The 27006-nt window shown below is 61.1% G+C and overlaps 1 protein-coding gene across 1 annotated transcript in view; it reads left to right on the top strand.

Moving 5' to 3' along the window:
* The first annotated feature begins 2517 nt into the window (after window positions 1-2517).
* Window positions 2518-27006, top strand: part of OSER1 (oxidative stress responsive serine rich 1) — a 46804-nt gene continuing 22315 nt past the window's right edge. Inside the window, 4 exon segments of the mRNA XM_068264414.1 lie at window positions 2518-2595; window positions 23348-23436; window positions 23438-23466; window positions 23637-23759. Of these exon segments, the coding sequence (XP_068120515.1) occupies window positions 23389-23436; window positions 23438-23466; window positions 23637-23759 (200 nt within the window). The 5' untranslated portion in view covers window positions 2518-2595; window positions 23348-23388.

The raw sequence follows: 27006 nt of genomic DNA, 5'->3' as shown, positions 1-27006 counted from the left end.
TTAGGCACCAACAGGGGGTCTTAGGTTTAGGCACCAACAGGGGGTCTAGGGGTTAGGGATAGGTACAGGGAGGGTTTTTAACAAACGTAAATATAAGTTTCAGTTTACAAATAGGGAAGATTAACGTTTTGAGAATTGCCAATCTCATACACATTATTTAGTGATTTATAAATTCTTAAAACACTATTTGTAAACGAAATTCTACACAATATTTCAATAAACGATAATACTGTTTATCGTTTACACCACGCGCCCTTTTTTCCCGACGCCCTTTTTTGATGTACGCATAGAGCACGTCCTAGTGGCTGCAGCTCTGGCCTAACATTATTACAGCCTATAGAGCGCCCCCTAGTGGCTGCAGCACTGGCCTAACATTATTACTGCCTATAGAGCGCCCCCCTAGTGGCTGCAGCTCTGGCCTATTATTACTGCCTATAAAGCGCCCCCTAGTGGCTGCAGCTCTGGCCTAACACTGCTACTGCCTATAGAGCACATCCTAGTGGCTGCAGCTCTGGCCTAACAGTGCTACTGCCTATAGAGTACCCCTAGTGGCTGCAGCTCTTGCCTAACACTGATACTGCCTATAGAGCGCCCCCTAGTGGCTGCAGTTCATGCCTAACGCTGCTACTGCCTATAGAGCACATCCTAGTGGCTGCAGCTCTGGCCTAACACTGCTACTGCCTATAGAGCGCCCCCTAGTGGCTGCAGCTCTGGCCTAACACTGCTACTGCCTATGGAGCACGTCCTAGTAAATGGAGCTCTGGTGCTTTGAGTCTGCAGGAGAAAAGTATGCCATATTCTAAATCAATCAATCAACTATTAAATCAAGTCCAACATGCTGTACAATCAGGACAACCAGCAACACACCGTACAATCAATCCCAGAATGGCCATCTCCTCCTCTGCCAGAATGGCCATGTGTTTACAGTGCTAAGGAATATGTCAGTGATATAGCACAATCATGACAACTGCTAGGGATGGCCCTGTCTAGGAGAAGACATGGAGAAGCAGCTGATAGATGTGTATGGTTTTTGGCTTGCTGTGTAGACTTCCTGGTTAAAGTGTACCTGAGATGGGCACACAAAAAGATTTGATACTTACCCGGGTCTTCCTCCAGCCCCATGAGCACCACTGCGTCCCTCGCTGTCCTCCCAAGTGGCTCTGTTCTCCTAGGATCGGCCCTGGTAATCTAGCTCAGTCACGCCAGTTGGTCTTTTGTGCGCATGCATAGTTGGTCTCTCCATGCATGTGCGGAAGAGCCAACTGCTGCGACTGAGCCAGATTACCAGGAACAATACCAGAAGAACGGAGGCACTCAGGAGAACGGCAAGCGACGCAGCAGTGCTCATGAGGCTGGAGGATGCCCCGGGTAAGTATCAAATCTTTTAGTGTGCCCATGTCAGGTACACTTTAACCAGTAAATCTACACAGCAAGCCAGAACCATACACACCTGTCAGCTGATCAAACTGATCCCATGCTTCTCCATGTCTTCTCCTAGGCAGGGCCATCCATATGTCTCACTAGGGAACCCCCTCCTACACTGCGCCCCCAGGCTGGAGCCTCTCTCGCCTCAGCCCACGCCCCCTCCGACACTGCGCCCCAAGGCTGGAGCCTCTCGCCTCTGCCCCACCTCCTACACTGCGCCTCTCTCGCCTTGGCCGCGCACTGTACCCCCTCCTACACTGCGCCCTGAGGTTGGAGCCTCTCTCACCTCTGCCTCGCCCCAGCGCCCCCTCCTACACTGCGCCCTGTGGCTAGAGCCTCTCAGCCCTGCCCTGCTAGAGGTGATTGCAGAGTTCCCCAACCCTGTCCTCAGGGCCCACCAACAGTACGTTTTGCAAAGTCACAAACATGCACAGGTGAGGTAATTAGTGTCTCAGCAGAGCTGATTAGAGGACAGGGATGGGGAACACTGATCTATGGGATGAAGATCCTTTCTTCTTGCTTTCTAATTTAATTCAAATGATATGCAGCTAGAAACTGGACCAATCAGAATAACCTGCTGTCTTTTGTTATCGGTCCAAGTTCAATCTGCATATTTACATGAAATTTACATATAGTAAGAAATGATTAGTATCCCATTGATCATTCCTCCTGATTAGTACTGATCCCCGCTGCATACAATGGCGCATGCGCACATAGGTCCTGCCAGAACCGACAGACAACTGCCGTGAGACGTGACGTGGGCAAGAGCCAAAGGAATCACAGTGCGCAGGCGTGGCGATAGAGCTATCACTGCGCAGAAGAGAAGATAAGGTGATCAAAGTGCGCTGGCGTGGTGATAAGGCCTCAGTGCGCAGGCGCAAGGAAAATGATTCAGTGCACAGGCACAGAGATAGGACATCAGTGCACAGGCGCATATCCATCCCAGTACAATGACACCGCAGACACAGTAGGGGCGGGGCTATGTGCTCCAGTCAGAGCGAGGCGTGCAGTGCAAGCGGGTCACGTGTCCGCTCCGCCGCAGAGGCCGCTCTAGCCACTGTTTTCTCCCGTCTCTATGGCTGGAGGCGGGTGACGTCATAAGGAGCGAGGCTGCAGAGTCACCGACGGGTGTTGTGAGAATACTGCGCCCGGGAGACCGCGGCCTACATGGTGAGGAGAGCCACGGGACCTGCATGACCCATACACGGGGGACCCCGACACCTGCATACCCGGAGAGGAGACATACATGGTGAGGAGAGAGCCCGTACACAGGGGTCCCGATACCAGCATACCTTGGGAGGAGACATACATGGTGAGGAAAGCCCCGGGACCTGCACACCCCATACACAGGGGACCCTGACACCTGCATACCTCATACACAGGGGACCCTGACACCTGCATACCTCATACACAGGGGACCCTGACACCTACATACCCAGGGAGGAGACATACATGGGGAGGAGAGCCCTGAGACTTGCATACCCCATACACAGGGACCCTGACACCTTCATACCCTATACATGGTGGGGACCCTGACACCATACTTGGGAAGGAGACATACCTGGTGAGGAGAGCCTTGGGACTTGCATACCCCATACACGGGGACACTGACACCTTTATACCCTATACATGGTGGGGGGACCCTGACACCAGCATACTTGGGAAGGAGACATACCTGGTGAGGAGAGCCCTGGGACCTGAATGCCTTATACACAGGGGACCCTCACACCAGCATACCCCATACACAGGGACCCATGACACCTGTATACCTGGGGAGAAGACATACATGGTGAGGAGAGCCCTGGGACCTGCATACCCCATACACATGAGACCCTGACACCTGCATACCTGGGGAGGAGACATAGATGATGAGGAGAGCCCTGGGACCTGCATACCCCATACACATGAGACCCTGACACCTGCATACCTGGGGAGGAGACATAGATGGTGAGGAGAGCCTTGGGACCTGCATACCCCATACACAGGGGACCCTGACACCTGCATACACGGGGAGGAGACATTCATGGTGAGGAGAGCGCTGGGACCTGCCTACCCCATACACAGGGGACCCTGACACCTGCATACACGGGGAGTAGACCTACATGGTGAGGAGAGCCTCGGGACCTGCATACCCCATACATGGGGGACCTGGGACCTGCATACCTCATAAATGGGCACCCTGACGCCTGCATACCTCATACACGGGCACCCCGACGCCTGCATACCTCATACACGGGCACCCCGACGCCTGCATACCTCATACACGGGCACCCCGACGCCTGCATACCTCATACACGGGCACCCCGACGCCTGCATACCTCATACACGGGCACCCCGACGCCTGCATACCTCATACACGGGCACCCCGACGCCTGCATACCTCATACACGGGCACCCCGACGCCTGCATACCTCATACACGGGCACCCTGACGCCTGCATACCTCATACACGGGCACCCTGACGCCTGCATACCTCATACACGGGCACCCTGACGCCTGCATACCTCATACACGGGCACCCTGACGTCCGGAATACCTCATACACGGGCACCCTGACGCCTGCATACCTCATACACGGGCACCCTGACGCCTGCATACCTCATACACGGGCACCCTGACGCCTGCATACCTCATACACGGGCACCCTGACGCCTGCATACCTCATACACGGGCACGCTGACGCCTGCATACCTCATACACGGGCACGCTGACGCCTGCATACCTCATACACGGGCACGCTGACGCCTGCATACCTCATACACGGGCACGCTGACGCCTGCATACCTCATACACGGGCACGCTGACGCCTGCATACCTCATACACGGGCACGCTGACGCCTGCATACCTCATACACGGGCACGCTGACGCCTGCATACCTCATACACGGGCACGCTGACGCCTGCATACCTCATACACGGGCACGCTGACGCCTGCATACCTCATACACGGGCACGCTGACGCCTGCATACCTCATACACGGGCACGCTGACGCCTGCATACCTCATACACGGGCACGCTGACGCCTGCATACCTCATACACGGGCACGCTGACGCCTGCATACCTCATACACGGGCACGCTGACGCCTGCATACCTCATACACGGGCACGCTGACGCCTGCATACCTCATACACGGGCACGCTGACGCCTGCATACCTCATACACGGGCACGCTGACGCCTGCATACCTCATACACGGGCACGCTGACGCCTGCATACCTCATACACGGGCACGCTGACGCCTGCATACCTCATACACGGGCACGCTGACGCCTGCATACCTCATACACGGGCACGCTGACGCCTGCATACCTCATACACGGGCACGCTGACGCCTGCATACCTCATACACGGGCACGCTGACGCCTGCATACCTCATACACGGGCACGCTGACGCCTGCATGCCTCATACACGGGCACGCTGACGCCTGCATGCCTCATACACGGGCACGCTGACGCCTGCATACCTCATACACGGGCACGCTGACGCCTGCATACCTCATACACGGGCACCCTGACGCCTGCATACCTCATACACGGGCACCCTGACGCCTGCATACCTCATACACGGGCACCCTGACGCCTGCATACCTCATACACGGGCACCCTGACGCCTGCATACCTCATACACGGGCACCCTGACGCCTGCATTCCCCATACACGGGCACCCTGACGCCTGCATACCCCATACACGGGGACCCTGACACCTGCATACCCGGGGAGGAGACATAAATGGTGAGGAGGGCCCCAGGACCTGCATACCCCATACACGGAGGGCCCCGGGACCTGCATACCTCATACACGGGGACCCTGACACCTGCATACCCTATACATTGGGGACCCTGACACCTGCATACCCAGGGATTGACATAAATGGTGAGAGCCCTGGGACCTGCATACCTCATACACAGGGGGCCCTGGAACCTGCATACCCGGGGAGGTGACCTACATGGTGAGTAGAGCCCTGGCAGCTGTATACCCCATACACGGGAACCCTGACACCAGCATACCCGGGGAGGAGACATACATTGTGAGTAGAACCCTGACACCTGCATACCCCATACACAGGGGCCCCTGATACCCTATACATGGGGACCCTGATACCTGCATACCCTAATACATGGGGACCCTGATACCTGCATACCCTATACACGGGGGACCCTGACACCTGCATACCCAGGGAGGAGACATACATGGTGAGGAGAGCCCCAGGACCTGACTACCCCATACACAGGGGTCCCGATACCAGCATACCTTATACATGGGGGCCCTGGGACCTGCATACCCCATACACGGGAGGAGGGCCCTGGGACCTGCATACCCGGGGAGGAGACATACATGGTGAGGAGAGCCCTGACACATGCATACCTCATACACGGGCACCCTGACACCTGCATACCTCATACACGGGCACGCTGACATCTGCATACCTCATACACGGGCACCCTGACACCTGCATACCCTATACACGGGGGACCCTGACACCTGCATACCAGGGGAGGAGACATAAATGGTGAGGAGGGCCCTGGGACCTGCATACCTCATACACGGGGATCCTGACACCTGCATACCCTATACATTGGGGACCCTGACACCTGCATATCCAGGGATTGACATAAATGGTGAGAGCCCCGGGACCTGCATACCTCATACACAGGGGGCCCTGACACCTACATACCTGGGGAGGAAGCATACATGAGGAGAGCCCTGGGACCTGCATACCTCATACACGGGAACCCTGACACCAGCATACCCGGGGAGGAGACATACATCGTGAGTAGAACCCTGACACCTGCATACCCCATACACAGGGGCCCCTGACACCTGCATACCCCATACACAGGGGCCCCTGACACCTGCATACCCCATACACAGGGGCCCCTGACACCTGCATACCCCATACACAGGGGCCCCTGACACCTGCATACCCCATACACAGGGGCCCCTGACACCTGCATACCCCATACACAGGGGCCCCTGACACCTGCATACCCCATACACGGGGGCCCCTGACACCTGCATACCCCATACACGGGGGCCCCTGACACCTGCATACCCCATACACGGGGGCCCCTGACACCTGCATACCCCATACACGGGGGACCCTGACACCTGCATACCCAGGGAGGAGACATACATGGTGAGGAGAGCCCCCGGGACCTGAATACCCCATACACATGGGAACCTGACACCTGCATACCCGTGGAGGAGAGATAAATGGTGAGTAGAGCCCCAACACCTGCATACCCCATACACGGGTGCTCTGGCACCTGCATATCCTATACACGGTGGGGACCCAGACACCTGTGTACCCGTGGAGGAGATATACATGGCGAAGAGAGCCCGGGGACCTTTATACCCCATACACGGGGGACCCTGACACCAGCATACCCCATACAAGGGGAACCCCATCACCAGCCATCCCGGGGAGAAGATCTACATGGTTAGGAGAACCTGCATACCCCATACACAGGGACCCTGACAACTTCATACCCTATACCAGGCTTTCTCAACCAGGTTTCCCTGGAACCCCAGGGTTCCTTGAGTACTCTGCAGGGGTTCCTTGGCATTTTCCCCCATCGTGGGGATGTATAATGGAGCTCACTATAATAGGTGGTACTGTAACAAGAAGCACTCAATTGGGGCATCAGGAGACAGTATAATGAGTGGCAGTGTAATAGGGAGTAGTGAAATAAACAAAGACCATACCACCTGCAAAATAAATGTAGGGGTTTCTCGAGATCAAAAAAAATTATTTGCAGGGATTCCTTGAGCTCCAAAAGCTATTTGCAGGGTTCCTCCAGGTTAGAAAGGTTGAGAAAGGCTGCCCTATACAATAAGAACCCCGACACCTGCATACCCTTATATGGGGGATCCCGGCACCTGCCTACCCTGTACACGGGGGACCCTGACATGCATACCCTGAGAGAGAAGAAATGCATGGTGAGAGCGCCGGGACCTGCATACCCCATATATGAGGAGACACCGGCACCTTCATATCCTATACTCCTGGGAACCCCAGTACCTGCAAATCCTATACACTTAGATCTGAAGTTTGTTTTGGTTTTATATTCATCTTCTGGGATGCTGTTATATCTGCTTTGATTTAAGGGCTGCAGTATGACTGGGAACCTGGTTAGTAGCTACCACCTGTTGGTGCCGTTTTTGCATTTGCGTTTTTAGGAATAAATATATTGTATTTTTTTTCCGGGTCAAAAAGTTCACTTCCTGACTTACGTCGGGGAGTGAATTACAAAACCGCTCTGGAAAAGCGTTTAGAAAAGCGCGTTTACCAAAAACAGAGCGCAGTGGAGCGCCGGGAGGGGAAAAAAGTGCAAAAACACCTGTTTTCAGGTATGAATGAGGCCTCAGTGTAAGAATATCAGCAATGCATGCGAACGCAGATGCGTGCATTTGTATGCGTTTGGTTCCAATCGCATGGCCATCTGCATTTGGTAATATGAACGGGGCCTTACCCAGTGACCGATGGACCAGGATTAAAGAGAACCAGAGATGAAGCACCCTCTTGTATTTTACCTTATAAATCAGTGGGAACATGACAGTAAACACCTAATCTGCTCTTTGTTTCATTTTTCTCTGTTTAATCTGACTGTTATCACCTCTGATAAGAATCCCCGACTGAGCACTCAGTCTAGCTTTGCTAAGGAAAGATTATAGCCGAGTCTGTCTTCTCTGGTGTCTTTTCAAGCCTGCCCTCTTGTGGCTCTGCTATAATGACTCAGCTATAATTATTCCCTGCAAAGCCAGACTGAATGCTCATTCTGGGATTCTTATCACAGCTGATAACAGATACTTTTAGCAGTGAAGATGAAACCGAGAGCATGGTAAGTGTTTTCTCTAATGCTCTTACTGATATATATGGTAAAATACACAAGGGTGCTTCGTCTCTGGTTCTGCGGGCCTCTGCTGTTGTTAGAATGGCAGCAATTGAAACATTCTCCTTGAAAATCAAAAAGTGAATTTTGATTTGCTGTTTTAGGCTCCACCCATTTTCCTGAATAGTAATCCCAGTCACCCAGTTGCCAACTGTGCCAAATTTGAGCGCCCTGCCATTTGCAGTGTAAAAACGGCTGCAGTTTATATTTTCTCATGTAAAAAATTTTTTTTATTTTTTTTTTGCTCCATGTACTTTTTGTAACCTTGACACACAGTCACTTAATCACCAAGTTTGTGAGCTTTGGGGTTCCTGGCATCAAAAATGTGTGAATTAATGGTTTATCCAGCAAAGAAATCTGATTGGCTGTTTTTGGCTCCACCCCCTTTTAGTGAATTTGAACCCCAGTCACCCAATGCCCGACTGCACCAGGTTTGAGGCCTTTGCCATTAACCACTTATCGGAATTTAGACCGTATATCTACGCCCCTGGAAGAAGAACAGTTCCAGTCAGTCCAGACAGGCAGTGACATGACTATGTACTCTGTACAGTGCTGCAGAAGATGTCATAAATGCATAATAATAATAATCTGGTAGGACATTAGACTGTGATAGGATTAGATTGTGAGCTCCTCTGAGGACAGTCAAATTGGACTTGTAGTTTTTGAGAAAACGATTTAAAAAAAAAATTGAAAGAAAAAATGGCTTTTAAACTTGTATAAGCAGGTACAGAGGGCAGATGTGACACAGAGGTGGACACAGGTGGCACAGAGGAGGTACAGGGGACAGAGATGGCACAATGTTCCGACTTAAAGGGAACCAGAGAGGAACGGTGCTAAAAAAAAAAGGAAAAAGCTTTTATACATACCTGGGGCTTCTTCCAGCCCCATAAGCCTGGATCGCTCCCACGCCGCCATCCTCCACTTCCTGGATCGGCGGTACCGGGTCCCGTCACTTCCGGCGGACGCGGCCAATTGTCCACATCACCCGGGGCTCCCTCCATGTATGTACGCGTGAGGCCGCGCAGTAGGCAGCCTCACGCGTACATACATGGAGGGAGCCCCGGGTGATGCGGACAATTGGCCACGTCTGCTGGCCGACTGGCGGCCATGACGGGACCCGGTACCGGCGGATCCAGGCAGCAGACGGCGGCGTGGGAGCGATCCGTGCGTATGGGGCTGGAGGAAGCCCCAGGTATGTATAAATGCTTTTTTGGGGGGCCTCTGGTTCCCTTTAAGAACAGATTCAGGTTAAGAACGAACCTACAGTCCCTATCTCGTTTGTTAACCGGGGACTACCTGTAAATGCATAATAATAATAATAATAATAATAATGTAGGACATTAGACTATGACTATGGTAGGTTTAGATTGTGAGCTCTTCTGAGGACAGTCAGTGACATGACTACAGTATGTACACTGTAATGTGCTGCAGGAGATTTCAGAGCTATATAAATACATAATAATATCGGGTGACCCTGGCACGAGTGTTACATGTTTCCTGTGTGTGTGTGATGATGTGACCCTGGCATGCTGCTGGCACATTATGTAAGGCTGTGTTATGTTGGTGACAGGTCTGGGCAGGTCCTGTGCACAGAGGAAGTGTCTCTCTGTATTCGTGCTTTCATTTTCCTGCAGACATTTCAGCATCAGCTGCTCTCCTCTGTGTCATCCTAGCAGTGGGGTGTGGCCACAGGAACACGTGTGCAACGCACAGCCGGGGTAATGTCAGTGCAGAGCAGCCAGGCAAGTCTAAAGGTCGGTACAGAGGAGGTCTGTATACTTCTCCCTCCCCATGTTAATGTTTTGTTTTGCTTTGGCAATGCTAAATGTATTTGGTCCTGCCAAATGTATTTGGTCCTGCCCCCCCCCATGTCTGTCTACTCACCACTGTCTCTCTTCCCCCCCCCATGTCTGTATGCTCACCACTGTCTTCCCCCCCCCCCCCATTTCTGTATACTCACCACTGTCTCTCCCCCTCCCCCCCCCATGTCTGTATGCTCACCACTGTCTCCCCCCCCCCCCCATGTCTGTATGCTCACCACTGTCTCTCCCTCTCCCCCCCATGTCTGTATGCTCACCACTGTCTCTCCCCCTCCCCCCCATGTCTGTATGCTCACCACTGTCTCTCCCCCTCCCCCCCATGTCTGTATGCTCACCACTGTCTCTCCCCCTCCCCCCCCCATGTCTGTATGCTCACCACTGTCTCTCCCCCTCCCCCCCCCATGTCTGTATGCTCACCACTGTCTCTCCCCCTCCCCCCCCCCATGTCTGTATGCTCACCACTGTCTCTCCCCCTCCCCCCCCCCATGTCTGTATGCTCACCACTGTCTCTCCCCCTCCCCCCCCCCATGTCTGTATGCTCACCACTGTCTCTCCCCCTCCCCCCCCCCATGTCTGTATGCTCACCACTGTCTCCCCCCCCCCCCCTCCCCATGTCTGTATACTCACCACTGTCTCTCCCCTTTCCCCCCCCCCCATGTCTGTATACTCACCACTGTCTCTCCCCTCCCCCCCCCCATGTCTGTATACTCACCACTGTCTCTTCCCCTCCCCATGTCTGTATACTCGCCACTCTTCGTCCCCCCCCCCCCCCCGCCATATGTCTGTATACTCGCCATTGACCCTCCCCTTTCCCCATGTCTGCATACTCACCACTGTCTCCCCCCTTTCCCCATGTCTGTATACTCGACACTGTCTCTCCCCCATGTCTGTACACTCGCCACTGTCCCTCCCCTTCCCCCATGTCTGTATACACGCCACTGTCTCTCCCCCATGTCTGTATACTTGCCACTGTCCCTCCCCTTCCCCCATGTCTGCATACGCACCACTGTCTTCCCCCCCCCCCCCCTACCCCCATGTCTGCATACTCACCACTGTCTCTCCCCCTCCCCCCCCCCCCCCCCCATATGTCTGTATACTCACCACTGTCTCTTTCCCTCCCCATGTCTGTATACTCGCCACTCTTCCCCCCCCCCCCATATCTGTATACTCGCCATTGACCCTCCCCTTTCCCCATGTCTGCATACTCACCACTGTCTCCCCCCTTTCCCCATGTCTGTATACTCGCCACTGTCTCTCCCCCATGTCTGTACACTCGCCACTGTCCCTCCCCTTCCCCCATGTCTGTATACACGCCACTGTCTCTCCCCCATGTCTGTATACTTGCCACTGTCCCTCCCCCTTCCCCCATGGCTGCATACGCACCACTGTCTTCCCCCCCCCCACCCCCATGTCTGCATACTCACCACTGTCTCCCTCCCCCCCCCCCATCTGTATACTCGCCACTGCCTTTCCCCCTCCCCATGTCTGGATACTCGCCGCTGTCTCTTTCCCCCCCAAGTCTTGCCGCTGTCTCTTTCCCCCCCAGGTCTCGCCGCTGTCTCTTCCCCCCCCCCCCCCAGGTCTCGCCGCTGTCTCTTCCCCCCCCCCCCCAGGTCTCGCCGCTGTCTCTTCCCCCCCCCCCCCAGGTCTCGCCGCTGTCTCTTCCCCCCCCCCAGGTCTCGCCGCTGTCTCTTCCCCCCCCCCCAGGTCTCGCCGCTGTCTCTTCCCCCCCCCCAGGTCTCGCCGCTGTCTCTTCCCCCCCCCCCCAGGTCTCGCCGCTGTCTCTTCCCCCCCCCCCCCCAGGTCTCGCCGCTGTCTCTTCCCCCCCCCCCCCCCCAGGTCTCGCCGCTGTCTCTCCCCCCCCCCCCCCCCCAGGTCTCGCCGCTGTCCTCTTCCCCCCCCCCCCCCCAGGTCTCACCGCTGTCTCTCCCCCCAGGTCTCACCGCTGTCTCTCCCCCCAGGTCTCGCCGCTGTCTCTCCCCCCGGGTCTCGCCGCTGTCTCTCCCCCCGGGTCTCGCCGCTGTCTCTCCCCCCGGGGTCTCGCCGCTGTCTCTCCCCCCGGGTCTCGCCGCTGTCTCTCCCCCCGGGTCTCGCCGCTGTCTCTCCCCCCGGGTCTCGCCGCTGTCTCTCCCCCCGGGTCTCGCCGCTGTCTCTCCCCCGGGTCTCGCCGCTGTCTCTCCCCCCGGGTCTCGCCGCTGTCCTCTCCCCCCGGGTCTCGCCGCTGTCTCTCCCCCCCGGGTCTCGCCGCTGTCCTCTCCCCCCGGGTCTCGCCGCTGTCTCTCCCCCCGGGTCTCGCCGCTGTCTCTCCCCCCGGGGTCTCCGCCGCTGTCTCTCCCCCCGGGTCTCGCCGCTGTCTCCTCCCCCCGGGTCTCGCCGCTGTCTCTCCCCCCGGGTCTCGCCGCTGTCTCTCCCCCCGGGTCTCGCCGCTGTCTCTCCCCCCGGGTCTCGCCGCTGTCTCTCCCCCCGGGTCTCGCCGCTGTCTCTCCCCCCGGGTCTCGCCGCTGTCTCTCCCCCCCGGGTCTCGCCGCTTGTCTCTCCCCCCGGGTCTCGCCGCTGTCTCTCCCCCCGGGTCTCGCCGCTGTCTCTCCCCCCGGTCTCGCCGCTGTCTCTCCCCCCGGGTCTCGCCGCTGTCTCTCCCCCCGGGTCTCGCCGCTGTCTCTCCCCCCGGGTCTCGCCGCTGTCTCTCCCCCCGGGTCTCGCGCTGGCTCTCTCCCCCCGGGTCTCGCCGCTGTCTCTCCCCCCGGGTCTCGCCGCTGTCTCTCCCCCCGGGTCTCGCCGCTGTCTCTCCCCCCGGGTCTCGCCGCTGTCTCTCCCCCCGGGTCTCGCCGCTGTCTCTCCCCCCGGGTCTCGCCGCTGTCTCTCCCCCCGGGTCTCGCCGCTGTCTCTCCCCCCGGGTCTCGCCGCTGTCTCTCCCCCCGGGTCTCGCCGCTGTCTCTCCCCCCGGGTCTCGCCGCTGTCTCTCCCCCCGGGTCTCGCCGCTGTCTCTCCCCCCGGGTCTCGCCGCTGTCTCTCCCCCCGGGTCTCGCCGCTGTCTCTCCCCCCGGGTCTCGCCGCTGTCTCTCCCCCGGGTCTCGCCGCTGTCTCTCCCCCCGGGTCTCGCCGCTGTCTCTCCCCCCGGGTCTCGCCGCTGTCTCTCCCCCCGGGTCTCGCCGCTGTCTCTCCCCCCGGGTCTCGCCGCTGTCTCTCCCCCCGGGTCTCGCCGCTGTCTCTCCCCCCCGGGTCTCGCCGCTGTCTCTCCCCCCGGGTCTCGCCGCTGTCTCTCCCCCCGGGTCTCGCCGCTGTCTCTCCCCCCGGGTCTCGCCGCTGTCTCTCCCCCCGGGTCTCGCCGCTGTCTCTCCCCCGGGTCTCGCCGCTGTCTCTCCCCCCGGGTCTCGCCGCTGTCTCTCCCCCCGGGTCTCGCCGCTGTCTCTCCCCCCGGGTCTCGCCGCTGTCTCTCCCCCCGGGTCTCGCCGCTGTCTCTCCCCCGGGTCTCGCGCTGTCTCTCCCCCCGGGTCTCGCCGCTGTCTCTCCCCCCGGGTCTCGCCGCTGTCTCTCCCCCCGGGTCTCGCCGCTGTCTCTCCCCCCGGGTCTCGCCGCTGTCTCTCCCCCGGGTCTCGCCGCTGTCTCTCCCCCCGGGTCTCGCCGCTGTCTCTCCCCCGGGTCTCGCCGCTGTCTCTCCCCCCGGGTCTCGCCGCTGTCTCTCCCCCCGGGTCTCGCCGCTGTCTCTCCCCCCGGGTCCTCGCCGCTGTCTCTCCCCCCGGGTCTCGCCGCTGTCTCTCCCCCCGGGTCTCGCCGCTGTCTCTCCCCCCGGGTCTCGCCGCTGTCTCTCCCCCCGGGTCTCGCCGCTGTCTCTCCCCCCGGGTCTCCGCGCTGTCTCTCCCCCGGGTCTCGCCGCTGTCTCTCCCCCGGGTCTCGCCGCTGTCTCTCCCCCCGGGTCTCGCCGCTGTCTCTCCCCCCGGGTCTCGCCGCTGTCTCTCCCCCCGGGTCTCGCCGCTGTCTCTCCCCCCGGGTCTCGCCGCTGTCTCTCCCCCCGGGTCTCGCCGCTGTCTCTCCCCCCGGGTCTCGCCGCTGTCTCTCCCCCCCGGGTCTCGCCGCTGTCTCTCCCCCGGGTCTCGCCGCTGTCTCTCCCCCCGGGTCTCGCCGCTGTCTCTCCCCCCGGGTCTCGCCGCTGTCTCTCCCCCCGGGTCTCGCCGCTGTCTCTCCCCCGGGTCTCGCCGCTGTCTCTCCCCCCGGGTCTCGCCGCTGTCTCTCCCCCGGGTCTCGCCGCTGTCTCTCCCCCCCGGGTCTCGCCGCTGTCTCTCCCCCGGGTCTCGCCGCTGTCTCTCCCCCCGGGTCTCGCCGCTGTCTCTCCCCCCGGGTCTCGCCGCTGTCTCTCCCCCCGGGTCTCGCCGCTGTCTCTCCCCCCGGGTCTCGCCGCTGTCTCTCCCCCCGGGTCTCGCCGCTGTCTCTCCCCCCGGGTCTCGCCGCTGTCTCTCCCCCGGGTCTCGCCGCTGTCTCTCCCCCCGGGTCTCGCCGCTGTCTCTCCCCCCGGGTCTCGCCGCTGTCTCTCCCCCCGGGTCTCGCCGCTGTCTCTCCCCCCGGGTCTCGCCGCTGTCTCTCCCCCGGGTCTCGCCGCTGTCTCTCCCCCCGGGTCTCGCCGCTGTCTCTCCCCCCGGGTCTCGCCGCTGTCTCTCCCCCGGTCTCGCCGCTGTCTCTCCCCCGGGTCTCGCCGCTGTCTCTCCCCCCGGGTCTCGCCGCTGTCTCTCCCCCCGGGTCTCGCCGCTGTCTCTCCCCCCGGGTCTCGCCGCTGTCTCTCCCCCCGGGTCTCGCCGCTGGTCTCTCCCCCCGGGTCTCGCCGCTGTCTCTCCCCCCGGGTCTCGCCGCTGTCTCTCCCCCCGGGTCTCGCCGCTGTCTCTCCCCCGGGTCTCGGCCGCTCGCTCTCCCCCCGGGTCTCGCCGCTGTCTCTCCCCCCGGGTCTCGCCGCTGTCTCTCCCCCGGGTCTCGCCGCTGTCTCTCCCCCGGGTCTCGCCGCTGTCTCTCCCCCCGGGTCTCGCCGCTGTCTCTCCCCCCGGGTCTCGCCGCTGTCTCTCCCCCGGGTCTCGCCGCTGTCTCTCCCCGGGTCTCGCCGCTGTCTCTCCCCCCGGGTCTCCGCTGTCTCTCCCCCGGGTCGCCGCTGTCTCTCCCCCCGGGTCTCGCCGCTGTCTCTCCCCCCGGGTCTCGCCGCTGTCTCTCCCCCGGGTCTCGCCGCTGTCTCTCCCCCCGGGTCTCGCCGCTGTCTCTCCCCCCGGGTCTCGCCGCTGTCTCTCCCCCCGGGTCTCGCCGCTGTCTCTCCCCCCGGGTCTCGCCGCTGTCTCTCCCCCCGGGTCTCGCCGCTGTCTCTCCCCCGGGTCTCGCCGCTGTCTCTCCCCCCGGGTCTCGCCGCTGTCTCTCCCCCCGGGTCTCGCCGCTGTCTCTCCCCCCGGGTCTCGCCGCTGTCTCTCCCCCGGGTCTCGCCGCTGTCTCTCCCCCCGGGTCTCGCCGCTGTCTCTCCCCCCGGTCTCGCCGCTGTCTCTCCCCCGGGTCTCGCGCTGTCTCTCCCCCCGGGTCTCGCCGCTGTCTCTCCCCCCGGGTCTCGCCGCTGTCTCTCCCCCCGGGTCTCGCCGCTGTCTCTCCCCCCGGGTCTCGCCGCTGTCTCTCCCCCCGGGTCTCGCCGCTGTCTCTCCCCCCGGGTCTCGCCGCTGTCTCTCCCCCCGGGTCTCGCCGCTGTCTCTCCCCCCGGGTCTCGCCGCTGTCTCTCCCCCGGGTCTCGCCGCTGTCTCTCCCCCCGGGTCTCGCCGCTGTCTCTCCCCCCGGGTCTCGCCGCTGTCTCTCCCCCCGGGTCTCGCCGCTGTCTCTCCCCCCGGGTCTCGCGCTGTCTCTCCCCCCGGTCTCGCCGCTGTCTCTCCCCCCGGGTCTCGCCGCTGTCCTCTCCCCCCCGGGTCTCGCCGCTGTCTCTCCCCCCGGTCTCGCCGCTGTCTCTCCCCCCCGGTCTCGCCGCTGTCTCTCCCCCCCGGTCTCGCCGCTGTCTCTCCCCCCCCGGTCTCGCCGCTGTCTCTCCCCCCCGGTCTCGCCGCTGTCTCTCCCCCCCAGGTCTCGCCGCTGTCTCTCCCCCCAGGTCTCGCCGCTGTCTCTCCCCCCCAGGTCTCGCCGCTGTCTCTCCCCCCGGTCTCGCCGCTGTCTCTCCCCCCGGGTCTCGCCGCTGTCCTCTCCCCCCGGGTCTCGCCGCTGTCTCTCCCCCCGGGTCTCGCCGCTGTCTCTCCCCCCGGTCTCGCCGCTGTCTCTCCCCCCGGGTCTCGCCGCTGTCTCTCCCCCCGGGTCTCGCCGCTGTCTCTCCCCCCGGGTCTCGCCGCTGTCTCTCCCCCCGGGTCTCGCCGCTGTCTCTCCCCCCGGGTCTCGCCGCTGTCTCTCCCCCCGGGTCTCGCCGCTGTCTCTCCCCCCGGGTCTCGCCGCTGTCTCTCCCCCCGGGTCCTCGCCGCTGTCTCTCCCCCGGGTCTCGCCGCTGTCTCTCCCCCCGGGTCTCGCCGCTGTCTCTCCCCCCGGGTCTCGCCGCTGTCTCTCCCCCGGGTCTCGCCGCTGTCTCTCCCCCCGGGTCTCGCCGCTGTCTCTCCCCCGGGTCTCGCCGCTGTCTTCCCCCCCCCCTCCCAGGTCTCGCCGCTGTAGGTCTCGCCGCTGTCTCCCCCCCCCCTCCCCAGGTCTCGCCGCTGTCTCCCCCCCCCCCCCCTCCCCAGGTCTCGCCGCTGTCTCCCCCCCCCCCCCCTCCCCAGGTCTCGCCGCTGTCTCCCCCCCCCCCCCCTCCCCAGGTCTCGCCGCTGTCTCCCCCCCCCCCCCCTCCCCAGGTCTCGCCGCTGTCTCTCGCCGCTCGCCTCCTCTATGTATCGTTCCTTGCAGCTTTCTATAGTCCGTTTTATTTGGACTTTTGTCAGCCTGTGTTGGTGGTGTCTCTTTCCCCCCCCCCCCCCCAGGTCTCGCCGCTGTCTCTTTCCCCCCCTCCCCAGGTCTCGCCGCTGTCTCTCCCCCCCTCCCCAGGTCTCGCCGCTGTCTCTCTCCCCCCCCCCTCCCCAGGTCTCGCCGCTGTCTCTCTCCCCCCCCCTCCCCAGTTCTTGCCGCTGTCTCTCTCCCCCTCCCAGGTCTCGCCGCTGTCTCTCTCCCCCCCCCCTCCCCAGGTCTCGCCGCTGTCTCTCTCCCCCCCCCTCCCCAGGTCTCGCCGCTGTCTCTCCCCCCCCTCCCCAGGTCTCGCCGCTGTCTCTCTCCCCCTCCTCCCCAGGTCTCGCCGCTGTCTCTCTCCCCCTCTCCCCAGGTCTCGCCGCTGTCTCTCTCCCCCCCCCTCCCCAGGTCTCGCCGCTGTCTCTCTCCCCCCTCCCCAGGTCTCGCCGCTGTCTCCCCCCCCCCTCCCCAGGTCTCGCCGCTGTCTCTTCCCCCCCCCCCCTCCCCAGGTCTCGCCGCTGTCTCTTCCCCCCCCCCCCTCCCCAGGTCTCGCCGCTGTCTCTCTCCCCCCCCCTCCCCAGGTCTCGCTGCTGTCTCTCTCCCCCCCCCCCCCCTCCCCAGGTCTCGCCGCTGTCTCTCCCCCCCCCCCCTCCCCAGGTCTCGCCGCTGTCTCTCCCCCCCCCCCCCTCCCCAGGTCTCGCCGCTGTCTCTCCCCCCCCCCCCTCCCCAGGTCTCGCCGCTGTCTCTCCCCCCCCCCCCTCCCCAGGTCTCGCCGCTGTCTCTCCCCCCCCCCCTCCCCAGGTCTCGCCGCTGTCTCTCCCCCCCCCCCCCCTCCCCAGGTCTCGCCGCTGTCTCTCCCCCCCCCCCCTCCCCAGGTCTCGCCGCTGTCTCTCTTTCTTCCCCCCCCCCTCCCCAGGTCTCGTTGCTGTCTCTCTCCCCCCCCCCTCCCCAGGTCTCGCCGCTGTCTTTCTCCCCCCCCCTCCCCAGGTCTCGCCGCTGTCTCTCTCCACCCCCCCCCCCTTCCCAGGTCTCGCCTCTGTCTCTCTGCCCCCCCCCCCTCCCCAGGTCTCGCCGCTGTCTCTCTGCCCCCCCCCCCCTCCCCAGGTCTCGCCGCTGTCTCTTCCCCCCCCCTCCCCAGGTTTCGCCGCTGTCTCTTCCCCCCCCCCCCCCCTCCCCAGGTTTCGCCGCTGTCTCTTCCCCCCCCCCCCCTCCTCCCCAGGTCTCGCCGCTTTCTCCCCCCCCCCCCCTCCCCAGGTCTCGCCGCTGTCTCCCCCCCCCCCCCCCCTCCCAGGTCTCGCCGCTGTCTCTTCCCGCCCCCCCCTCCCCAGGTCTCGCCGGTGTCTCTCCCCCCCCCCTCCCCAGGTCTCGCTGCTGTGTCCCCCCCTCCCCCCCGCCCGCTCTTGCAGCTGTCTCAACCCTCCCCCCCCCGCCCGCTCTTGCCGCTGTCTCTCCCCGCGCCCGCTCCTCGCCGCTTTCTCTCCCCCTCTTCCCCCCCCCCCCCCCCCCGCTCTCGCTGCCTCTCCCTGCCCGCTCTCGCCACTGTCTCTCCCTCCCCCCCGCTCTCGCTGCCTCTCCCCGCCCGCTCTCGCCGCTGTCTCTCCCCCCTCCCCCCCCCCCCCCCCCGCTCTCGCTGCTGTCTCTCCCCCCCTCCCCAGGTCTCGCCGCTGTCTCTCCCCCCTCCCCAGGTCTCGCCGCTGTCTCCCCCCCCCCCCCCTCCCCAGGTCTCGCCGCTGTCTCCCCCCCCCCCCCTCCCCAGGTCTCGCCGCTGTCACCCCCCCCCTTCCCAGGTCTCGCCGCTGTCACCCCCCCCCCTCCCCAGGTCTCGCCGCTGTCCTCCCCCCCCCCCCCCCTCCCCAGGTCTCGCCGCTGTCTCTCGCCGCTCGCCTCCTCTATGTATCGTTCCTTGCAGCTTTCTATAGTCCGTTTTATTTGGTCTTTTGTCAGCCTGTGTTGGTGGTGTCTCTTCCCCCCCCCCCTCCCCATGTCTCGCCGCTGTCTCTCTCCCCCCCCCCCCCAGGTCTCACCGCTGTCTCTCTCCCCCTCCCCCCTCCCCAGGTCTCGCCGCTGTCTCTCTCCCCCCCCCCTCCCCAGGTCTCGCCGCTGTCTCTCTCCCCCCCCCCTCCCCAGGTCTCGCCGCTGTCTCTTCCCCCCTCCCCAGGTCTTGCCGCTGTCTCTTCCCCCCTCCCCAGGTCTTGCCGCTGTCTCTCCCCCCCTCCCCAGGTCTTGCCGCTGTCTCTCCCCCCCTCCCCAGGTCTCGCCGCTGTCTCTCCCCCCCCCCCCCTCCCCAGGTCTCGCCGCTGTCTCTCCCCCCCCCTCCCCAGGTCTCGCCGCTGTCTCTCCCCCCCCCTCCCCAGGTCTCGCCGCTGTCTCTCCCCCCCCCCCCAAGGTCTCGCCGCTGTCTCTCTCCCCCCCCCCCCAAGGTCTCGCCGCTGTCTCTCTCCCCCCCCCCTCCCCAGGTCTCGCCGCTGTCTCTCTCCCCCCCCCCTCCCCAGGTCTCGCCGCTGTCTCTCTCCCCCCCTCCCCAGGTCTCGCCGCTGTCTCTCTCCCCTCTCCCCAGATCTCGCCGCTGTCTCTCTCGCCCCCCTCCCCAGGTCTCGCCGCTGTCTCTCCCCCCCTCCCCAGGTCTCGCCGCTGTCTCCCCCCCCCTCCCCAGGTCTCGCCGCTGTCTCCCCCCCCCCCCCTCCCCAGGTCTCGCCGCTGTCACCCCCCCCCTCCCCAGGTCTCGCCGCTGTCACCCCCCCCCCCCTCCCCAGGTCTCGCCGCTGTCTCCCCCCTCCCCAGGTCTCGCCGCTGTCTCTCGCCGCTCGCCTCCTCTATGTATCGTTCCTTGCAGCTTTCTATAGTCCGTTTTATTTGGTCTTTTGTCAGCCTGTGTTGGTGGTGTCTCTTCCCCCCCCCCTCCCCAGGTCTCGCCGCTGTCTCTCTCCCCCCCCCCCCCAGGTCTCACCGCTGTCTCTCTCCCCCTCCCCCTCCCCAGGTCTCGCCGCTGTCTCTCTCCCCCCCTCCCCAGGTCTCGCCGCTGTCTCTCTCCCCCCCCCCTCCCCAGGTCTCGCCGCTGTCTCTCTCCCCCCCCCCCCCCTCCCCAGGTCTTGCCGCTGTCTCTTCCCCCCTCCCCAGGTCTTGCCGCTGTCTCTTCCCCCCTCCCCAGGTCTTGCCGCTGTCTCTCCCCCCCTCCCCAGGTCTTGCCGCTGTCTCTCCCCCCCCTCCCCAGGTCTCGCCGCTGTCTCTCCCCCCCCCCCCCCTCCCCAGGTCTCGCCGCTGTCTCTCCCCCCCCCCCTCCCCAGGTCTCGCCGCTGTCTCTCCCCCCCCCCCTCCCCAGGTCTCGCCGCTGTCTCTCCCCCCCCCCCCCCCCCAAGGTCTCGCCGCTGTCTCTCTCCCCCCCCCCCCCCCAAGGTCTCGCCGCTGTCTCTCTCCCCCCCCCTCCCCAGGTCTCGCCGCTGTCTCTCTCCCCCCCTCCCCAGGTCTCGCCGCTGTCTCTCTCCCCTCTCCCCAGATCTCGCCGCTGTCTCTCTCCGCCCCCCTCCCCAGGTCTCGCCGCTGTCTCTCCCCCCTCCCCAGGTCTCGCCGCTGTCTCTCCCCCCCTCCCCAGGTCTCGCCGCTGTCTCTCTCCCCCCCCCCCTCCCCAGGTCTCGCCGCTGTCTTTCTCCCCCCCCTCCCCAGGTCTCGCCGCTGTCTCTCCCCCCCCCCTCCCCAGGTCTCGCCGCTGTCTCTCTCCCCCCCCCTCCCCAGGTCTCGCCGCTGTCTTTCTCCCCCCCCCCTCCCCAGGTCTCGCCGCTGTCTCTCCCCCCCCCCCCCTCCCCAGGTCTCGCCGCTGTCTCTCCCCCCCCCCCCCCCCCCCCCTCCCCAGGTCTCGCCGCTGTCTCTCTTTCCTCCCCCCCCCCCCCTCCTCAGGTCTCGCTGCTGTCTCTCTCCCCCCCTCCCCAGGTCTCGCCGCTGTCTCTCTGCCCCCCCCCCCTCCCCAGGTCTCGCCGCTGTCTCTCTGCCCCCCCCCCTCCCCAGGTCTCGCCGCTGTCTCTCTGCCCCCCCCCCTCCCCAGGTCTCGCCGCTGTCTCTTCCCCCCCCCCCCCCCCTCCCCAGGTTTCGCCGCTGTCTCTTCCCCAGCCCCCTCCCCAGGTTTCGCCGCTTTCTCCCCCCCCCCCTCCCCAGGTCTCCCCGCTGTCTCTTCCCCCCCCCCCTCCCCAGGTCTCGCCGGTGTCTCTCCCCCCTCCCCAGGTCTCGCTGCTGTGTCCCCCCCTCCCCCCCGCCCGCTCTTGCCGCTGTCTCTCCCCCCGCCCGCTCTTGCCGCTGTCTCTCCCCGCGCCCACTCTCGCCGCTGTCTCTCCCCCTCCCCCCCCCCCCCTCGCTCTTGCTGCCTCTCGCTGCTGTCTCTCCCTCCCCCCCCCCCCCCCCCCCGCTCTCGCTGCCTCTCCCCGCCCGCTCTCGCCGCTGTCTCTCCCCCCCCCCCCCCTCTCGCTGCTGTCTCTCCCCCCCCCCCCTCCCCAGGTCTCGCCGCTGTCTCTCTCCCCCCCCTCCCCAGGTCTCGCCGCTGTCTCCCCCCCCCCCCTCCCCAGGTCTCGCCGCTGTCTCTCCCCCCCCCCCCCTCCCCAGGTCTCGCCGCTGTCTCTCCCCAACCCCCCCCCCCTCCCCAGGTCTTGCCGCTGTCTCTTCCCCCCCCCCCCCCCCCTTCCCAGGTTTCGCCGCTGTCTCTTCCCCCCCCCCCTCCCCAGGTCTCGCCGCTGTCTCTTCCCCCCCCCCCCCCTCCCCAGGTCTCGCTGCTCTCTACCCCCCCTCCCCAGGTCTCGCTGCTCTCTACCCCCCTCCCCAGGTCTCGCCGCTGTCTCTCCCCCCTCCCCCCGCCCGCTCTTGCCGCTGTCTCTCCCCTCCCCCCGCCCGCTCTTGCCGCTGTCTCTCCCCGCCCGCTCTCGCCGCTTTCTCTCCCCCTCCCCCCCGCTCTCGCTGCTGTCTCTCCAAACAACCCGCCACCCCCCCCCCCCTCGCGGCTGTCTCTCCCCCCCCCCCCTCCCCCCGCTCTCGCTGCTGTCTCCCCCCCCCCAACTCTCGTCGCTGTCTCTCCCCCCAGGTCTGCATACTCGCCGCTGTCTCTCCCCCCAGGTCTGCATACTCGCCGCTGTCTCTACCCCATGTCTGATGTGGGTGGAGTGGTGCGGTTCTTGTGGTAGGTGTAGGTGGTGCAGTGCTGTGATGGGTGTACAGTCCTTCCCAAAAATATTAATTTTCACAAAGTTTGCTGCTAAATTGCTTTTAGATCTTTGTTTCAGTTGTTTGTGATGTACTGAAATATAATAAGCACTTCATACGTTTTCAAAGACTTTTTTTGAGCATTACATAAAATGTATGCAAAGAGTCAGTATTTGCAGTGTTGGCCCTTCTTTTTCAGGACCTTTGCAATTCGACTGGGCATGTTCTCAATCAACTTCTGGGCCAAATCCTGACTGATAGCAACCCATACTTTCGTATCACTTCTTTGAGTTTCTCAGAATTAGTTGGTTTTTGTTTGTCCATCCGCCTCTTGAGGAATGACCAAGTTCTCAATGGGATTAAGATCTGGGGAGTTTCCAGGCCATGGACCCAAAATTTAAACGTTTTGGTCCCCGAGCCACTTAGTTATCACTTTTGCCTTATGACACAGTGCTCCATCGTGTTGGAGAATGCATTGTTCTTTACCAAACTGTTGTTGGATTTTTGGAAGAAGTTGCTGTTGGAGGTGTTTTGGTACCATTCTTTATTCGTGGCTGTTGTGAGTGAGCCCACTCCCTTGGCTGTTGTGAGTGAGCCCACTCCCTTGGATGTGAAGCAACCCCACATATGAATGGTCTCAGGATGCTTTACTGTTGGCATGACACAAGACTGATGGTAGCGCTCACCTTTCCTTCTGACAAGCCTTTTTCCAGATTCCCCAAACAATCAGAAAGGGGCTTCATCTGAGAATATGACTTTGTCCCAGTCCTCAGCAGTCCATTCACCAATATCTTCTGCAGAAGCTCAATCTGTCCCTGATGTTTTTTGGGAGAGAAGTGGCTTCTTTGCTGCCCTTCTTGACACAAGGCCATCTTCAAAAGTCTGCACCTCACTGTGTGTGCAAATGCGCTCACACCTGCCTGCTGCTATTTCTGAGCAACTCGTGGCACATGGGAACTCCCTGACACGTGTATCTGCTGTATAGGGGGACAGTACTCGGAGCACATGGGACCTCTCTGACATGTTTATCTGTTGTATGTGGGGGGGGGGGGGGCAGTAGATTTCCTGTATACTTTGTATGACGTTTTGGAAGCAGAGCTGTGACCGTCTTCTCTCTCTCTCATTGCAGGTTGTGCTTCGTGCGTTCACATCCGCTTACACCGCTCAGTGATGGAGTCAGAAGCCAAGGATGGAGATGAGGACAACCTGCAGAGTGCAATTTAAAAAGCTGCGCGTGGATGCTGAGGGGTGAGTGCTGCACATTCTGTCGTGGGAGACAGCCAATCGGGATTAACTTCCTGCTCAATGTGCAGTCCTGTTTACTGCTCTGCAGGAATAGATAGTGTTCAGCCATGGAATTCCAGCTCCTCTGGTTGCTATTGGTTGGCCAGCGTGGATGACTGTGGTTTGTTTTATAGGTGTACAGCGTCTCTGCCTGCTGCTGCTGCTGCTGATGGTTGCACTACCAGGACATGCGGACGGCTTTCATTGGAAGACACCAAGCCTAAAGCCTTGTGTTCCATAAAGGACAGCTGGCATGGGTAAATGGCTTTACGGACACTTTATCCTGGTCTTTGACATCTCAATACAGTAGAATCCCTTTATAGTAAACTCCAAGGGTCTAGTCCAATAGTTTAATATATCAGGATTGGTGGTACATTGTATAGTCATTCAGGCACGTGGTCAGGGACTGGGGAGTTTTCTCTGTATCAGAGTTTACTGGAACAAGATTGTTCTGTATCTTGTTCAGCTGGAGTATTTTGGCTGTAGTGTAGCACTTCAAACTTCTTTCTCCTCCTGTACATCTCTGACCTCTCCATCTGTAATCTCCCTCCTCTCTCCTCCCGTACATCTCTGACCTCTCCATCTGTAATCTCCTCCCGTACATTTCTGACCTCTCCATCTGTAATCTCCTCCTCTCCTCCTGTACATCTCTGACCTCTCCATCTGTATTCTCCTCCTCTCCTCCTGTACATCTCTGACCTCTCCATCGGTATTCTCCTCCTCCTCTCCTCCCCGTACATCTCTGACCTCTCCATCTGTAATCTCCTCCTCTCTCCTCCCGTACATCTCTGACCTCCCCATCTTTAATCTCCTCCTCTCTCCTCCCGTACATCTGACCTATCCATCTGTGATCTCCTCCTCTCTCCTCCCGTACATCTCTGACCTCTCCATCTGTAATCTCCTCCCGTACATTTCTGACCTCTCCATCTGTAATCTCCTCCCTCTCCTCCTGTACATCTCTGACCTCTCCATCTGTAATCTCCTCTCTCCTCCTGTACATCTCTGACCTCTCCATCTGTATTCTCCTCCTCTCTCCTCCCCGTACATCTCTGACCTCTCCATCTGTGATCTCCTCCTCTCTCCTCCCGTACATCTCTGACCTCTGCATCTGTAATCTCCTCCTCCTCCTCTCCTCCCGTACATCTCTGACCTCTCCATCTGTAATCTTCTCCTCTCTCCTCCCGTACATCTCTGACCTCTCCATCTGTAATCTCCTCCTCTCTCCTCCCGTACATCTCTGACCTCTCCATCTGTAATCTCCTCCTCCTCCTCTCTCCTCCCGTACATCTCTGACCTCTCCATCTGTAATCTCCTCCTCCTCTCTCCTCCCGTACATCTCTGACCTCTCCATCTGTAATCTCCTCCTCCTCTCTCCTCCCGTACATCTCTGACCTCTCCATCTGTAATCTCCTCCTCCTCTCTCCTCCCGTACATCTCTGACCTCTCCATCTGTAATCTCCTCCTCCTCTCTCCTCCCGTACATCTCTGACCTCTCCATCTGTAATCTCCTCCTCCTCTCTCCTCCCGTACATCTCTGACCTCTCCATCTGTAATCTCCTCCTCTCTCTCCTCCCGTACATCTCTGACCTCTCCATCTGTAATCTCCTCCTCCTCTCTCCTCCCGTACATCTCTGACCTCTCCATCTGTAATCTCCTCCTCCTCTCTCCTCCCGTACATCTCTGACCTCTCCATCTGTAATCTCCTCCTCCTCTCTCCTCCCGTACATCTCTGACCTCTCCATCTGTAATCTCCTCCTCCTCTCTCCTCCCGTACATCTCTGACCTCTCCATCTGTAATCTCCTCCTCCTCTCTCCTCCCGTACATCTCTGACCTCTCCATCTGTAATCTCCTCCTCCTCTCTCCTCCCGTACATCTCTGACCTCTCCATCTGTAATCTCCTCCTCCTCTCTCCTCCCGTACATCTCTGACCTCTCCATCTGTAATCCTCCTCCTTTCTCCTCCCGTACATCTCTGACCTCTCCATCTGTAATCTCCTCCTCTCGTACATCTCTGACCTCTCCATCTGTAATCTCCTTCTCCTCTCGTACATCTGACCTCTCCATCTGTAATCTCCTCCTTTCTCCTCCCGTACATCTGACCTCTCCATCTGTAATCTCCTCCTTTCTCCTCCCGTACATCTGACCTCTCCATCTGTAATCTCCTCCTCTCGTACATCTCTGACCTCTCCATCTGTAATCTCCTTCTCCTCTCGTACATCTCTGACCTCTCCATCTGTAATCTCCTCCTTTCTCCTCTCGTACATCTCTGACCTCTTCCATCTGTAATCTCCTCCTCTCTCCTCCCGTACATCTCTGACCCTCTCCATCTGTAATCTCCTCCTCCTCTCTCCTCCCATACATCTCTGACCTCTCCATCTGTAATCTCCTCTCTCCTCCCATACATCTCTGACCTCTCCATCTGTAATCTCCTCTCTCCTCCCATACATCTCTGACCTCTCCATCTGTAATCTCCTCTCTCCTCCCGTACATCTCTGACCTCTCCATCTGTAATCTCCTCCGCTCTCCTCTCGTACATCTCTGACCTCTCCATCTGTAATCTCCTCCTTTCTCCTCTCGTACATCTCTGACCTCTCCATCTGTAATCTCCTTCTCCTCTCGTACATCTCTGACCTCTCCATCTGTAATCTCCTCCTTTCTCCCTCGCTCGTACATCTCTGACCTCATCCATCTGTAATCTCCTCTCCTTTCTCCTCCCGTACATCTCTGACCTCTCCCATCTGTAATCTCCTTCTCCTCTCCTACATCTCTGACCTCTCCATCTGTAATCTCCTCCTTTCTCCTCTCGTACATCTCTGACCTCTCCATCTGTAATCTCCTCCGCTCTCCTCTCGTACATCTCTGACCTCTCCATCTGTAATCTCCTTCTCCTCACCTCTACATTCTCTGACCTCTCCATCTGTAATCTCCTCCTTTCTCCTCCCGTACATCTCTGACCTCTCCATCTGTAATCTCCTCCTTTCTCCTCCCGTACATCTCTGACCTCTCCATCTGAAATCTCCTTCTCCTCTCCTACATTTCTGACCTCTCCATCTGTAATCTCCTCCTCTCTCCTCCCGTACATCTCTGACCTCTCCATCTGTAATCTCCTTCTCCTCTCGTACATCTCTGACCTCTCCATCTGTAATCTCCTCCTTTCTCCTCCCGTACATCTCTGACCTCTCCATCTGTAATCTCCTTCTCCTCTCGTACATCTCTGACCTCTCCATCTGTAATCTCCTCTCGTACATCTCTGACCTCTCCATCTGTAATCTCCTCTCGTACATCTCTGACCTCTCCATCTGTAATCTCCTCCTCTCTCCTCCTGTACATCTCTGACCTCTCCATCTGTAATCTTCTCCTTTCTTCTCCTGTACATCTCTGACCTCTCCATCTGTAATCTCCTCCTCCTCCTCTCTCCTCCCGTACATCTCTGACCTCTCCATCTGTAATCTCCTCCTTTCTTCTCCTGTACATCTCTGACCTCTCCATCTGTAATCTCCTCCT

This window comes from Hyperolius riggenbachi, chromosome 12 (genome assembly GCF_040937935.1).
Source record: "Hyperolius riggenbachi isolate aHypRig1 chromosome 12, aHypRig1.pri, whole genome shotgun sequence".
NCBI classification, from domain to species: domain Eukaryota; kingdom Metazoa; phylum Chordata; class Amphibia; order Anura; family Hyperoliidae; genus Hyperolius; species Hyperolius riggenbachi.
Note: the sequence above shows the minus strand (reverse complement) of the source record. Positions and strands in the feature narration are given on the sequence as shown.